Raw genomic sequence first — 14182 nt, 5'->3', positions numbered from 1 at the left:
AGACAAGTAAATTGGAAGCAACATTTTTTCACAGATCTTTAGCCTAGTTTGTTTGGTTAAGCAGAGCAAACCCAACATCCAACTACATTTGAATAATCAGTTTGCATAACTTTTACATATAGTCACTTGTAATTTATTTATTCAGCAAAATGAGACGTGTCCAAATTAACTTGCCAAAACTTAGTACGTATTCAAACAGGAAGTTCTTAAAAGGCACCAGCATATGATAGATTTAATGTTGCCATGACTAGCATGTTACTGAAGCAAAAAGAGCTAAATTTTCTACAATGCCCAAGATATACATGAGAAAATGACATGAAATCGAGAAATAGGCTCAGACAGACAAGTTTAGAGAATTCAAATGGAAACACTAAGAACTCATTTCAGAAAGTTCTCTAAACAGCTTTTCTGGGATCAAGGGGCCACCATAATTTGTCTATGTACATATAGGTAGTATGAGTTCTTCTTCACTCATAGGCACTTGTATCATGGGCCAAGATGACGAGCATGAAATTTCTTCAGTCTATATATTCTTGAGTTATCACTCAGTACAAAGGAAGATTAGTCACAAGTATACTTGCAGTGTTATTAGCTTTTAAATCACAAGGCATGTCATGCTTTTGGGTGGGAGACGCAAAAAAGGATAGCATCCTAAGGAATATTTTCTATGACAAAGACATATGTGGACAGTATGTGTCTTCAAAAAAACTCAAACTTCTTCCCTGGATTAAGTGACATAAAATTAGGGAATAGCTAGTTGTGATGGTTTGTATATGCTTAGCTTGGAGAGTGAAATTATTCGAAGGTATGGTCTTTTTGGAGTAGGTGCGACCTTGTTGGAGTAGGTTTGTTACTATGGGGGTGGGCTTTAAGACCCTCATCCTAGATGCATGAAAGTCAGTAGTGTCATTGAAGCCTTCAGATAAAGATATGAACATGTAGAACCCACAGTTCCTCCTGCACCATGCCTGTCTGGATGCTACTATGTTCCCACCTTGATGATAATGAATTAAACCTCTGAACCTATAAGCCAGTCCTAATTAAATGTTGTCCTTATAAGAGTTGCCTTGGTCATGGTGCCTGTTCACAGCAGTAAACCCTAACTAAGACACTGAGAGACATTAAATGAGACAAATCCTTGGAACTTTCTATTCTTGGAAATCTTATCTAATTTTTTGTTGTTAGAAAAGGGTGACTTTCTAGATCCAGAAGACTGCTGTGAAGATAAGACATGTTTACAAGCTAGAAATATTAGTCCCTTGTCTTTCTTTTTCTTCTTTGAGGCAATTTTCAATTTGTGGGGTGGGAAGAAAAAAACAGCAACATGTACATATTGGCCATATGATCTTCACTTCTATTAGAGGTTAACAATATTTATATCTAGTTAAGGAATGTTTAAATTATAGTAATTAGAAAATGGCACTACTATTTCTTTAAATATGTAGAATAGCAAAGCTGGTCCTCAATAGAAAACATTCACAGCCTCTTTTCCATACTCAGTCATTTCCAAATATCTGTCCCCTACCCAAAGAGAAAGCTAAATTCACCATTATAACTGTAAACAAAATTCACTATAATAATTAAATGGCTATCTAAAGAAGAAAATCAGAACAATCAGAGAAAGGAATGATGTACAAGGCTGTGCACTGCCTGTAACTCTCGTGCTGTTTTGACAGGTGACCAGACAAACTCTTGGTATGTATGGTCTCCTCTTGTAGCTGGAACTACTGCCTTATTTAAATGAGTAATTCTCTTACCTATCACTCTGTATATCCTAGTATATGCCATAACCCTTACTGAAAGAGTAGAAATGGAGATCAGATATGTACTTGAATGAAAGCATTTCATTTTACCTAAGAAAGAAAGAAAGAAAGAAAGAAGGAAAGAGAGAAAGAAAGAAAGAAAGAAAGAAAGAAAGAAAGAAAGGAAGGAAGGAAGGAAGGAAGGAAGAAAGAGGCTGTACAGGCCTGTTTACAATTCTGCCATCTGACTGCAGTCCCACACTTAGAAGGATCATTAGGAAAGGGCCTAGCTATAAACAAAGATGGAGTCCCTAACCAAATGTAACATTGTACTGCACAAACAACAAAGACAAACTAGTTTGTCTAAGAAAATCACCACAGGAAAAATGAGGAATTATCAACAAATCCATTCCAACCTACTGCATAATGCCCCAAAATAGTAGAGTTTGAGGCAACAAGCCTGTTCTCCTAGCTCATTTTCTTCACCAAACTGGTCATTACGTCCACTTTAGGTAAATGATTACAGGAAAATATTTAATCCCATGCAACCTAAAATGAAGGAAAGCCAGATGGCACTATTGTAAAGAGCAGGTCTGGTTGGTATGGGTGCAGCTTCTCTGCCACTGTCTTAACATTGGATCAAATCACATTATCTGGAATGCTCATTATGTTGGTCCCCTTACCTCCTGATGATTCTTGGCGAGCCATTCCTTAATTGTTCCTAGGGCAATGATTGCCGCAGGCTCATTCGGAAAACCTACATAAAGAAAATAGGAAAGCACATGAATAAAGCAATGAAAGAATGCAGAATCACCCAAGGATTAAGAATAGAGTGATCTCATTCTATAGTATTCCATTCAATGAGGAAATGAAATAGGCTGGTGGTAATACATTTTAACATGCATGTGAACCTTTCGATCATTGACATGGTATTAGTAAGACCAGCTCTGAACCAGTTACAAAGCAATAAAAGATTTAATACATGGGTCAATTAAAAACATTCACATATACTTAATAGTTTGTAATATACATTATCTCAGTAGTGCTCAGGTCAAAGTTTACTATCTGCCTCAGCTTTTTCTTCTTTTTCCTAAAATTAGATTTCTTTTCTCTCCATACAAGGTTTCTGATTATAGGTTCCCCCCACATACACACACACACACACACACACACACACACACACACTCCTCCCAGATCCACTCTACCCACTCAAGTCATCCTTTCTCTCTCTCTTATTACAAAACAATTTGGAATCTATAAATGAAAATAAAATAAGATAATCATTAAACAAAAAACCCTGAACAAGACAAAACAAACAAATGAACAGAAAAACAAAGAGCCACAGAGAAAGCACAGAGCATGCACATTGGTAAACACAGAAATTCCACAAAAATACTAAATTGAAAACAATAATATATAAACAAAACCAATAATATATAAATTATAGTCCTATAGGGTGAATAGGAGAAAAGAAAAGAAAGAAAACAATATTCAAAGTATTATGAAACCCCTCCCCCCAAAAAAATCAGAACCAAAATTATTCCAAAATTAGCATTGAGTTTGTTTTATGTTTTAAACCTCTTCAGCTTTAAAACCCAATAAATGTGTTTAAGAGAAAGCATGTAGTTGGTGTAGAATCGTTTGGTCAGTACTCTTGTCAGTGAACTGCCACAAGGCCAGGAAGATAACAAGGCAAATAGCAACACAAAAGAAATCTATTATCAGTATTAAAGGATGGTGATTTCAGCTCTACTTAGGGACACTAGAGATGATGAGTGGGATGAAAGTCACAGGAACTAAACGGACCTTCTGTGGTTGTTTTTGATTTCACCACAGCAGCAAATGTGGCAGAGTTATGCTTCATCTCACCATGAACACACTTTAGGAATGTCAAAAGCATATCCAGTATGGCTTTTTAGCTAATGTGACCTGAACACATCCCTAGATCATCAGAATCTTTCTACAATAGGCTAACAGAAGTAGAAGAAGGAGTAATCTTACAGACTCGCATTTCTCTGATTCAGAAAGAAGAGACAGGAGTAACTATTTTATTGAAACACATTTTAAGCTCTATGTTAAGCTTCTTCATCACCAAGCATCATCGCCATTCTATAAATCTCCCGTCTTTCTCCTATTTGATGTGCCATTCTGCATTTCCATGTTCCGGTATATCTCACTTTGCTCTATTTTTCAGCTTTTCAAAATTATCTACAAGTACACAATTTAGTGGTAGTTAATGTGTTTATTAAGTTGCAGGATCATCACTGTCCCACAGAGTATTTTAATGGTCCTTGAAGACATACTGTACTGCCAACAATCATCCCAAAGCTCCTGTTCTCACTACCATCAGCAGTGTCTTCCTGCACTTGGCAATATACCTTCCGTATCCTCTTCTGTTTGACTAATTTTCTAATTCTTCTCAAGTTCCTTTTTTTAACCCCCTTCCTTAGACTTACTAAATCACATCTAGCTTTCTTTGTGCCTTCTATTCTAGCGGGTTTCAACACCAACCACTAGATGGTTGGTAAGATGCCTTCTATTCAGAGTCTCTTATGGCACTCCCTGGACTTACAAAGAAAGAGAGACATTGCTGTGTGAAGAGTTCCTCTGGTGGCAAACACGCAGGACTGTCTTTCTACTGACGGGCCAGCTTTCCATGGCCTTCAGAGAGTAATGGGAAAGAACAATCATCACAGTGCCCTCCTTTGCAAGCACTGGAGAACAAATACTGTTTTTCTGACTAAGATTTCTGCAAATACTGCTAGAGATTGCATTAGGAAGCTGGGGGCAGATGACAGGGCCAAGATCCATTTATTTTAAATTATAACCCAATGGGAACCTCTGTTACATGAAAAATGCCAGTGTGTTTTGAGAACTTGTAAATCACTATGTGACATTTAGCATTCATTTTCTTTAAATGAATGCTTTGTTACAAAAAATTTTAAATTGCTGTAAAAGAAGCTGTTAATTAGAAAGCTAGTTTTTTGACTTTTGCCTTCTTTCTACCCAAGCCATTTTAGGGTGTAAGCTTGAGTTCTAATTGCTAAGAACCATTTGTAGAACTTAAATCCTGGTTCTTCCTCCAAGCCCTATGCTCCCAGAAATAAGACTGAGACTCAAAATATGTTTACAAACACCTTGGCTATATAGCTAGGCTCTACTCACTAGACCATAACTAAAAATATCCCAACTATTTTAACATACATTTTGCCACAGGTTGGTGACCTGTGCTCAGATGTTATGAGTCTGTCTCATCTCATCCTCCCAGGCAAATCTTGCTGCACCTGGCTCTATCCTAGACTTCCTTCTTAATTTAATATCCTCCTCTGTGTTCAAAGGAATTATTATTGAATCAAAAATGGGTTACTATCTAGATACTTTTAACGAGATGCCGTGCAATAAAAGAACGTAGTGTAGGAAAGGAAATAAATATGCAAATATGCAACCATAAAACAGCAAGTCCAGTGGCATGGGAAAACACAGATGAAGTGGATCAGGCAACACATGACAGAAGGTTAGGGGATGGACAGGCCGAGGAGCCATTCAAGAAAGCGATGTTCTCAGAAGTAAAAAAAAAAAAAAAAAAAAAAAAAAAAAAGGCAGTGGCAAGGCAGGGAAAATGAAAGGGAGATTTAAAAACAAACAAACAAACAAGCAAACACCACGATGAGTACATGAGTGTGCACAAAGGAAATAGTGTGTAACTGTGGAGTTAACCATAGAGCATTGCTCACACTTCCTTTCCCTGAGTTGAACACTGGAATCTGAAGTCACTCTTTTTCATGATGCGCTCCAGCACAAACCCACAACCTGTCTTCTCTGTGGCTTGCTGGCTGTGGCAGTGCCTTTCTCTGAGTCACAGCAGTGTGTTATCACTTTTCCTGCTGAAACTGAAGCCTGAACAGTGTGTCCCTCTGGAATGTGAACTCTACTTCCTTTCTTTCCTTGTCCATTGATCTCAGGTGAGAGCTGGTCCGTCCTCAAATTAACAGCTGGAGTTGATTCTTAGTTGCACTGTGCTAGTCTTCTCTAACCTACTCACTGCCCTGTGCTCAGACAGTCTTTCCCATGGGCCACCACTGAAAACAGTAATGGGAATTTTGTTGGTGCTGAAGTCCAATAGAGTCATAAGGACCTCTCTCTGCACTACCCTTCTGTTGGCCTCAGGGGCTCTTTTTAGACTTGTTTTCTTTCTTCTTCTCTTATCCTCTCAATAAATTCTTCTCCAACTTTAAGATATATTTAGTAATTACTCAAAACATAAAATTATAGGTCTATGGATATGTAATAAATACTGTCATCACATTCAATTGCAATGGCTGCCTGCACTAACACTCACCTTTAGAAGACATAATTCCCCACAGACGAAATTAGACAAGTTCTTAGAGAACCATGGCAACAGAGGTCAGTTCTCAATTATCCGTGACCTCTTGGTCAACCTCACATATATCAAAGCCTCTGGCACAGAGTTATGGTTTTCATCATGATCTCAGGGCTCATTTCAACACCCAAAGACTATGACCTACCCAACGGCCACTTGTCATGTACTTGACCTGTTCCTCTTTAAAACCAACCTCCTCCTTTCCCCTGCAGATGGCTCCTCCTTAGGTCAGGCATTGAAATTCAATGTAACATTTTCCATCTAGGATTAAGGAGTGAGTCATTCAAAACCTGTTTTCCATTTAGTTTTGTCAAGCCATGCCCTTTTACAAGCATTTCATGCCTCCACTCTATCCACAATAGCCCTGCTCAATCAGCATCAACACTCCTCCTGCGTGCTTTGACTCCTTTCTGTTTCCTAGGCTCATCTTTTGTCAAATGCTAGTTGCTTTAACCTTTAACTAGAATCCCACATACTGCCTTTTCCTGTGTTCCCACACTTGCTCTAGTAACTGTGTAGAGATTAAAGACTGAGCATTATAAGCAAAATTCCCATACTTTGATCAGTAGGCCTGACTATGTGGAGCTCACAACATGGTGACTTGGGATGCAGTCTGCATTCATCTTTAACCTGACTCCTAATGAGCTATGGCTCCTGTACGAATGGCCATTCTCTAGAAAAACAAATTAGGCTATAAACTTTATGACTCAAGAAGAAAGTAAGATGCCAAGCCATCTATTCAAATATTGACCCTGTCCAAATAGCCCGCAAAATAGATCAAGTAACAATCTATTTAACTCCTACAAAAAACTTCCAACCCCTCTCAGCTATTACAGTTCCTCCAGGAACTTGTCTACTGACTTCTGGCAGTACACTTCAATTTTTTTTCTTTCTTTATCTGTCCCTGTGTATCTGTCTCTCTGCCTCTGTCTCTTTTTCTGTCTGTCTGTCTGCCCCTCTTTGTGTCTGTCTGTCTATCTCTGTTTCGGTCTGTCTGTTTTTCTATCTGTCATTTTTCACCTTCTATTCATGTGTGAGTGAGCAGACATGTTACAGTGAACAGCTGGATGTCAGAAGACAACTTGTGAATTTAGGAGAGTTAACGTGAATTATCAAGCTCCGCTGCAAGTAGCTGTACCCACCAAACCATCTTACTGTTTTGGTAACTTCTCTCTGTGTCTGTGTCTTGTTACATTCATTTATAGCTGATTGCCACTTCGCATAGCAAGTGGATGGCCAACCAAAGAGGTTAAAGGAGCTTCTTTGGAGGTAAAAGGTGATTACAATCAACAGTCATGTAGGTTCCCACTTCCTTTGACTTCTCTGAAACTGCTGTTTCTAGCTTCTTCTCCCCCTCCTTCTCCTCCTCTTCTTCTTCCTCCTCTTCCTCCTCCTTTGCTTCCTCCTCCTCCTCTTCCTTCTTTCTTCCTCTTTTCTCCCTGAAGGCCTTAACCCATAAATATGAACCCCTGCCCCAAACTCTGTAAAGCACCCATTTGCTTCAACTCCAGTGACTACTCTTTGGCTAAGATTTCTTTGCGTGAATTAAGTCCCTAATCTTTATTTTTCTGTCTTTACTCTTCCTCCCTAACTATGTCTCTCTGAGGAGGTAAAGGGTCTCTACTATACCTTCTTTTTTATTCCTCCATCAATGGAGAAGGGTAAGATATGGTGTGCACATGCAAACACTTTCTCTGAGAGTTCTAATTTTAGTTTAACTCCCTCTGGCCTCCACACAATTCCTGACTCCCCATCATTCCCAGAGCAAAGCCTGGCTCAAATTGGGGTGGGGTGGGGGAACAGACGAGTACTAAGTTTCTGAAGGTTCTTGATCCAAGATAGTAGCTTTATAATGAAGGCTGGACTAGAAATCCCTGGGCTTTCTCTGCTTCCTGCCTACCACAGTGAGTTCATGTTGAGGTCCTCGACTAAAAAAGAGACACTGGCACTGCCTTGAGGGGGAAAACTACCTCTGCTGCTGTTCTCTGGGATGAGTGAATAGATTCATTCATACTGGCAATTTTATAATTTGAGTGGAGACAACACACAAGACAGTGAAGAAGGTAACAAAGTATATGTGAGTGTTTCACCCATGGTGGTTAGTTTCCACCCAACCTGTAATGCCAATTCTGCCCCCTCATTGCCTCATTCTGTAGCATGATTTCATTATGCTTCAAGGCAGGTCCAGGATAAGGCGAAGCCTATCATTGGATTAAAAGGAAGGTAGGCAGGGGAAAAGTCTAGGAAGGAAAGAGGAGGAAGAGAAGGGAGGGAATCAAGACAGAGACAATAGAGCAGGATGATCCAGATCCAGGTAGACTAGGTCAATTTTATGTTGTCTAGGTGGGTGGTTTATATCTTTATTAATTGGCAGTGAATTTATTGTGTGGATATATTATGGATTGAGAATTTAACATATAAATCTGATTGTTAAGTTAAAGTCTATTGAGTCTTGATTTTTACAGGGTAGTTGGGAGTTTACAGTTTAACTACCAGGGAGCAGTTGTGGGGAGTGTAGGCAGAGTTCTTGGCAGGGAGCTGCGATAGGTCAGCCACTGCTGGACTTCTAAAACCATGATCTTACCAGATAGCTGGAACCAGAAAGTTCATAGCTAGAAAAGAGTCACTGGTAGAGATATGATTCTGAGATAAATTAGCACTAGTTCCAATGGCCTGTTGGAGCCGGAACTAGAGACCACCAGGGTACGTGCTGGAATCAGATCCACCATTTTTCTATTTTTATAACAACATCATTCCACTACATTCCCTCATTGGATTTCCTGATCTCTGGATCCCTAGTATTTGCATGCCAACCATGTATGGCCACCATGTCATATGTTGCCATAACTCCGTCACCCTGCCTGACTATCTGATGTGGGGCATTTATCATAGTGGCTCCCAGGATAGGGAGAAAGAGGATGTGTCTGTCTGGTATTTGTCAATGCCTCTCCATGAGGTCAGGCTTCCTGATCTGAGAAATTTCCAATTGACTAGGCTCTTGCTCTAGTCCTTCCCCATGAAAGATTACCCTGTTTGTGGCCAAGTTACAATTTTAGTCTTCCTTCAAGATCAGCTCAGAAATATATACTGGATCAGCAACCAAGGTGGCTCCAGAGGGAAACTGGGTCTCATGTTTGTGGCTCAGAAAACTTTGTTCTTGAGCTTGGCCAAGGTAGTATTGCCGCGGTCCCTTATAGACAAATATGAGCTCTATCACCTCTTGGGTAGATGATGCATCTGTGTATACTAACAGTGTGTTGTGGGCCTCCTCCCTTACCTCTGGAAGGCATTCTTTAGAATCTACACTCAATGTTCAGAATCCAAGAAGTAGCTGTTGTTGTTGTTGTTGTTGTTGATTTATTTATTAATCAAACAAATCGAGACCTTCATATAATTCCTGGAACAACAACACTAGTACTTCCAGAACATTCTGAGCCAGAGCTCCATTACACAGTTGGGTCTATTCTGTTAAAACCTTTACACATTTCTGGGTCCAGCTTGCCATCAAAGACTCCATATTCTAACCCCTCCTATCCTCCTCCTTTGACTTTTAACTCCCTTGCATTCTCCGTGTTCCTCTCCCCTTGATTCTCCTAGAATAAAATGTATACTAATTCTTCAGAGAAACCGATGCCAACTACAACTGCAGGGCTAACAAATGAAGTCAGTTCCCTGTATACTTTCTTTCCATTTCTCATACAAGATCATTAAACCCTTTATATTACAGCCATTTCTTGCTGATATGTAACATTCTGTAATTTTCATATTTATTTGTGACCAAAATATATGCAGAAAAGTCATTAAAAACCTTAGCAATAATAAACACTGTCTAAAACCAATAGCAAACAACAACCTTTTAGTTTAACGACCTGTGAACATGGATCTTAGTTTGTTACTGTGTTATAAATATAATATACATTTAACTCCTATAATTGTTTAGTGAATTTGTTTCTAATGTTGCTATGTCTCATGATATCAAAGAAGGAAAAAATAAAATGTTTAAAGATTGTTAAAGTTCCTAATATCGAATTTTAGTACACTGTTACAAATCCAGAAGCTAGTCCTCCATTTAAAACCAAGGTGCTCTGAAACTTTGTTTATAATTTTTATTTGTTCAGTTATTGTTTGAATACATATGCATATGAGTGTTTGTACAAGCAGATATCTTGTGTACATGTGTGTGTGAATGTGACTATGTGTGATTGTGTGTGTGTAAATATGTACATGTCATTTCACTGGCACAGAAGCTCTTAAGATACTGATCTGTTTTTAGTAACATTACCAGAACTGACTTTAAAGATATACAGTTTACATTTTATCAAATTAATTATATTCCCTGCTAAGTTTATCAGGAATTTAAATACCTAAAGCTGGAGTCTTCACAAAGGCCCATTTAAAAATGTAATTGTTCTGTCTAAGTTGCATCTAAAAGTTATACAAAAGTTAAAACTAAAAAAATGATTACTTCCTCTTTCAGGCTGCTAAAATTGTCCTGCCTGTTTGACAACCAAAGATTGGTGGTCTAAACTAATGAGGATAAAATGACTAGAAGTCTAGAGTTCATTGAGGATAAAATGTCTAGTAGCATAGAATGATGGGACTAATCTAAATGAGTCCTATAGTTCCAGAAAGTTGTCTGCCTTTTTTTAAGGATGTGAGAATTGTACTTGATCCAATGTCATAGTCTCCAAATGGGTAACTCAGGACAAACTCTCCTATGGTCCGCAAGACGAAATACCTGGTAGAGGACAATTAAAGAAGCCCTGGGCTCCTAGAAATACCTGGTAGAGGACAATTAAAGAAGCCCTGGGCTCCTATTAAGTATCCCTGAGTAACCCCTAAGCAGCATCAGCTGAACTGATCAACAAAAAGGAAAAAAGTTAACTTGGGGTCAGCTACAGAGTCTTAAATACCAAGCAAGACCAATGCAAAGCACAACCAGCAATAAAAACATTAGTATTATCACAAAGCATAGTCTACTCACGCTGCCAGGATTCTCTCTGGACCTGCTCTATCCAGAGCACTTCTTATTTCTAAAGCCTTACAAAGATAAACATTCAAGTGACCAGCTCTAGCTCTCTTAAAGCAACATTGCCAAATCTTATTAAGAATACCCACACTATTTTTAGTTATTTTCTTGAGGTTAGTTACCACAAAGAACTGGTAGAGTAGTTAAGACTATGAAAGGAACTGTGTGTCATACATGGGTAAGTGATGATGCTGAAACCTTATAGTAAATATAAAGAGGTAAGGATGCTGAGATAGCTTCTAAGTGTCTTCATTGGGGTTTATATTGCTGCTATTGAAACACCATGACCAAAAAAGCAAGTCAGAGAGGAGGGAAATTCATTTTCTGTATACTTCTAGATCATAGTCCATCATTGGAAGATATTAGGAGAGGAAGTCAAGCAGGGCTGGAACCTGAAGGCAGGAGCTCTCCTATGGGGGAAAACTGCTTACTGACTTGCTTCTCAGGGCTTGATCAGTCTGCTTTCTTATGGAACCCAGGACCAGCAGTATGAGGGGGCATCATGAGCTGGACCCTGCCCCATTGATCACTAATTGAGAAAATGCCTTACAACTGGATCTTATGGAGGCATTTCTTGACAGAGGCCCCTTTTTGCTGATGACTCTAACTTCTGTCAAGTTGACATACAAAAACAGTCAGAACAGTAAGGTATGGCTTAAGAGATTAAATACCAAGGCATGGGTGGATTAGATTGTGGCTGTTAGTCATTTATGTGAGCAATGGAAAGGAAGGCTAGAATTTTTCACATTTGTGTTTGGGTGGGACTTTTTCAACTACCAATTTGGATGGGTAAAATGGAAGATATGAAAGTTGAACAGCACACAATGAAATTGGCATGAAATAGTGATAGGTCATGATAAACTTTGTCATGATAAAAGTAGTTCATTCATTTTTTATTAAGAAAATACTTTGAATGGCTTCTGGTATTCAAATGTAGAATGGAAAAAAGCATGATTTTTTTATCAGAAGAATTACTGTTACAGTATTAATTAATCCACAAAATGATTTTACATTCTTATTTTTCTGAATTTAATAACTAATTATTTGTCCATTAAACAAATATTGATGCTGTTGTCTGGTTACTCTTCTGGTGACAGTGGACTCGGTTTATGAATGGGAATCAGAATGATTGGTGAAACATCTATTCAATCTGATTCATTTTGGAATTAAGTGGGATCAGAATATGGTGGTTAAGGATCATGAAAAATAAAAGGTGACTGTAATGGCAACACAAACCAAAGGATTTATTAGTATAGAAATCATAAAAAATGACATTTTGAAGATGAGCCTGGAAACTTAATTAACTGACCTTATTGTAGGATGTGGCAAGACAGAATCCTTTAATTACCAAGTCAGGGCTCTAGCTATAGTTTCATAAACTAGAGTATCAAATTACTAATTAATAATAATTATTAATAATTATTTACTATATTAAAGTAATACTGTTGTCAGGTGTGTATCTAATATGTAAGGGGAAATCTGTGATGGATGGGGAGCTATGTCATGTCACATTACTACTAATACATTTTAAATGGTTGTATAAGTTGAAAATATCAAATTAGGGAATGTGATTCTCATATTAATAAGTATATCATAGTAAGAAGGGAAGTTTCACTACAATATTTAAGATAAAGATTTCTGGGAAGTATAGACACTGCAATGTTTAAGACAAGGATTGCTATTATGGTATTTATTATTATTATAACAGTGTATTTTATCATGAGAAGAATAAACAACGCAGAAGAGACTGCAATATATTCAACATTGAGTCCCTAAAGTCATTCTAATTCTCCTTAAGTCAAAGGTGTTCAGTTGGTTTCTACTAATGTGGAAGTGAATCCTATTAGGGCTAAGGGTCAGGTGGGTAAAATAGGTCATCCATCTTCTTGGGCATTAATTAGTGAGGATAAAGTAGAAAATGCATTATTAGTAAGATAGATAAGAGGATAATGGCTAATGTAACTCTATATGTAAGAGTTTGAACTATGGCCCAATGAGCTCCAATTAATGTATCTTTTGAGTTTGATGCTCTTTCTGATCTTAAAAAAGAATAAATGTAGAGGTACCAAGTAGCTAAAAGAACTCCTAATCTTATATTAATAAGAGAATTATTAGAGGAAGGGGTATTCATAGGGCACAAGGTAGACTGAGAATTAGAGTTGGGGTTATTAATGAGGTTAATGGATATAAGGTTGCTTTGATGAAAAGTTTTACATCACCAGGAAGTTGTTAAAAGAAACCATGGAGATCTACAATGCGTGGTTCTTCTAATAATCACATATTACCTATTCTTTTCCATTCAAAAGAAGTTAGAAATGCTATAGTGATGAAAATGGAGATAATTAATAGAAGATTAATAAAATATGAAGTTGTAAGCAGAAGACTTGAACCTTTAAGAATTAGGTTTTAAGTACTCAGCATTCTGCAGAACCTGCCTCCATAACAGGTTATAGATTTAGAGACTTCTCTAGATAGTCACTGGAATAGATAATTTTATCTATTGTATGAAGAGTACTGACGTTTTTTGGCAGTTACATAATATCTGGATCTCACTCCAAGTTGCCCATGGCACATATACAAATGGCAGGTCTCAAGAATAGAATAAGTTGTCAAGTTTACTAACTACTCAGCAAAACAGTAAGCTAGATGCTGGATATCTATTGGTATAAACCTAATGATTCATCATAAAAGACCAATTAACTTTTTAAAAACTACTGTAAAAGATGTCTAACCCCTCACAACTTTCCTTTCTGATAACTTATCTGTTGTCTCCCTGCAGTGTATTTAAATAAATTATCTCTCTATCTGTATATTGGTAAATACTTTTAATGTCTACATCAGTAGCATTTTCTTTGCCATTCACAAGGTGATTTTCTCCTCCTTAAATGAGACTTCATTTTTCCCTTTCTGGGCTTACATTCAGTTTTACATGTCTTCTGCTTGGTTACCATTTGTCTTAGTAATTGTTCTTTTGCTTCGAAGAGACACCATGATCAAGGCAACTCACATATACGACATTTAACTGAGGAC

At 37.8% G+C, this 14182-nt stretch overlaps 1 protein-coding gene across 8 annotated transcripts in view; it reads right to left on the bottom strand.

Annotated features, from left to right (window-relative positions):
- Positions 1 to 14182, bottom strand: part of Macrod2 (mono-ADP ribosylhydrolase 2) — a 2017257-nt gene that overhangs the window by 583714 nt on the left and 1419361 nt on the right. For all 8 annotated transcript variants that reach the window (XM_039106853.2, XM_039106857.2, XM_039106858.2 and 5 more), the window contains one exon: positions 2426 to 2499. In XM_039106853.2, the coding sequence (XP_038962781.1) occupies positions 2426 to 2499 (74 nt within the window). The remainder of the gene's footprint in view (positions 1 to 2425; positions 2500 to 14182) is intronic.

Source organism: Rattus norvegicus, chromosome 3 (assembly GCF_036323735.1).
Source record: "Rattus norvegicus strain BN/NHsdMcwi chromosome 3, GRCr8, whole genome shotgun sequence".
NCBI lineage: Eukaryota > Metazoa > Chordata > Mammalia > Rodentia > Muridae > Rattus > Rattus norvegicus.
The sequence above is the reverse complement of the archived record's forward strand: the minus strand, read 5'-3'. Positions and strand labels throughout refer to the sequence as shown.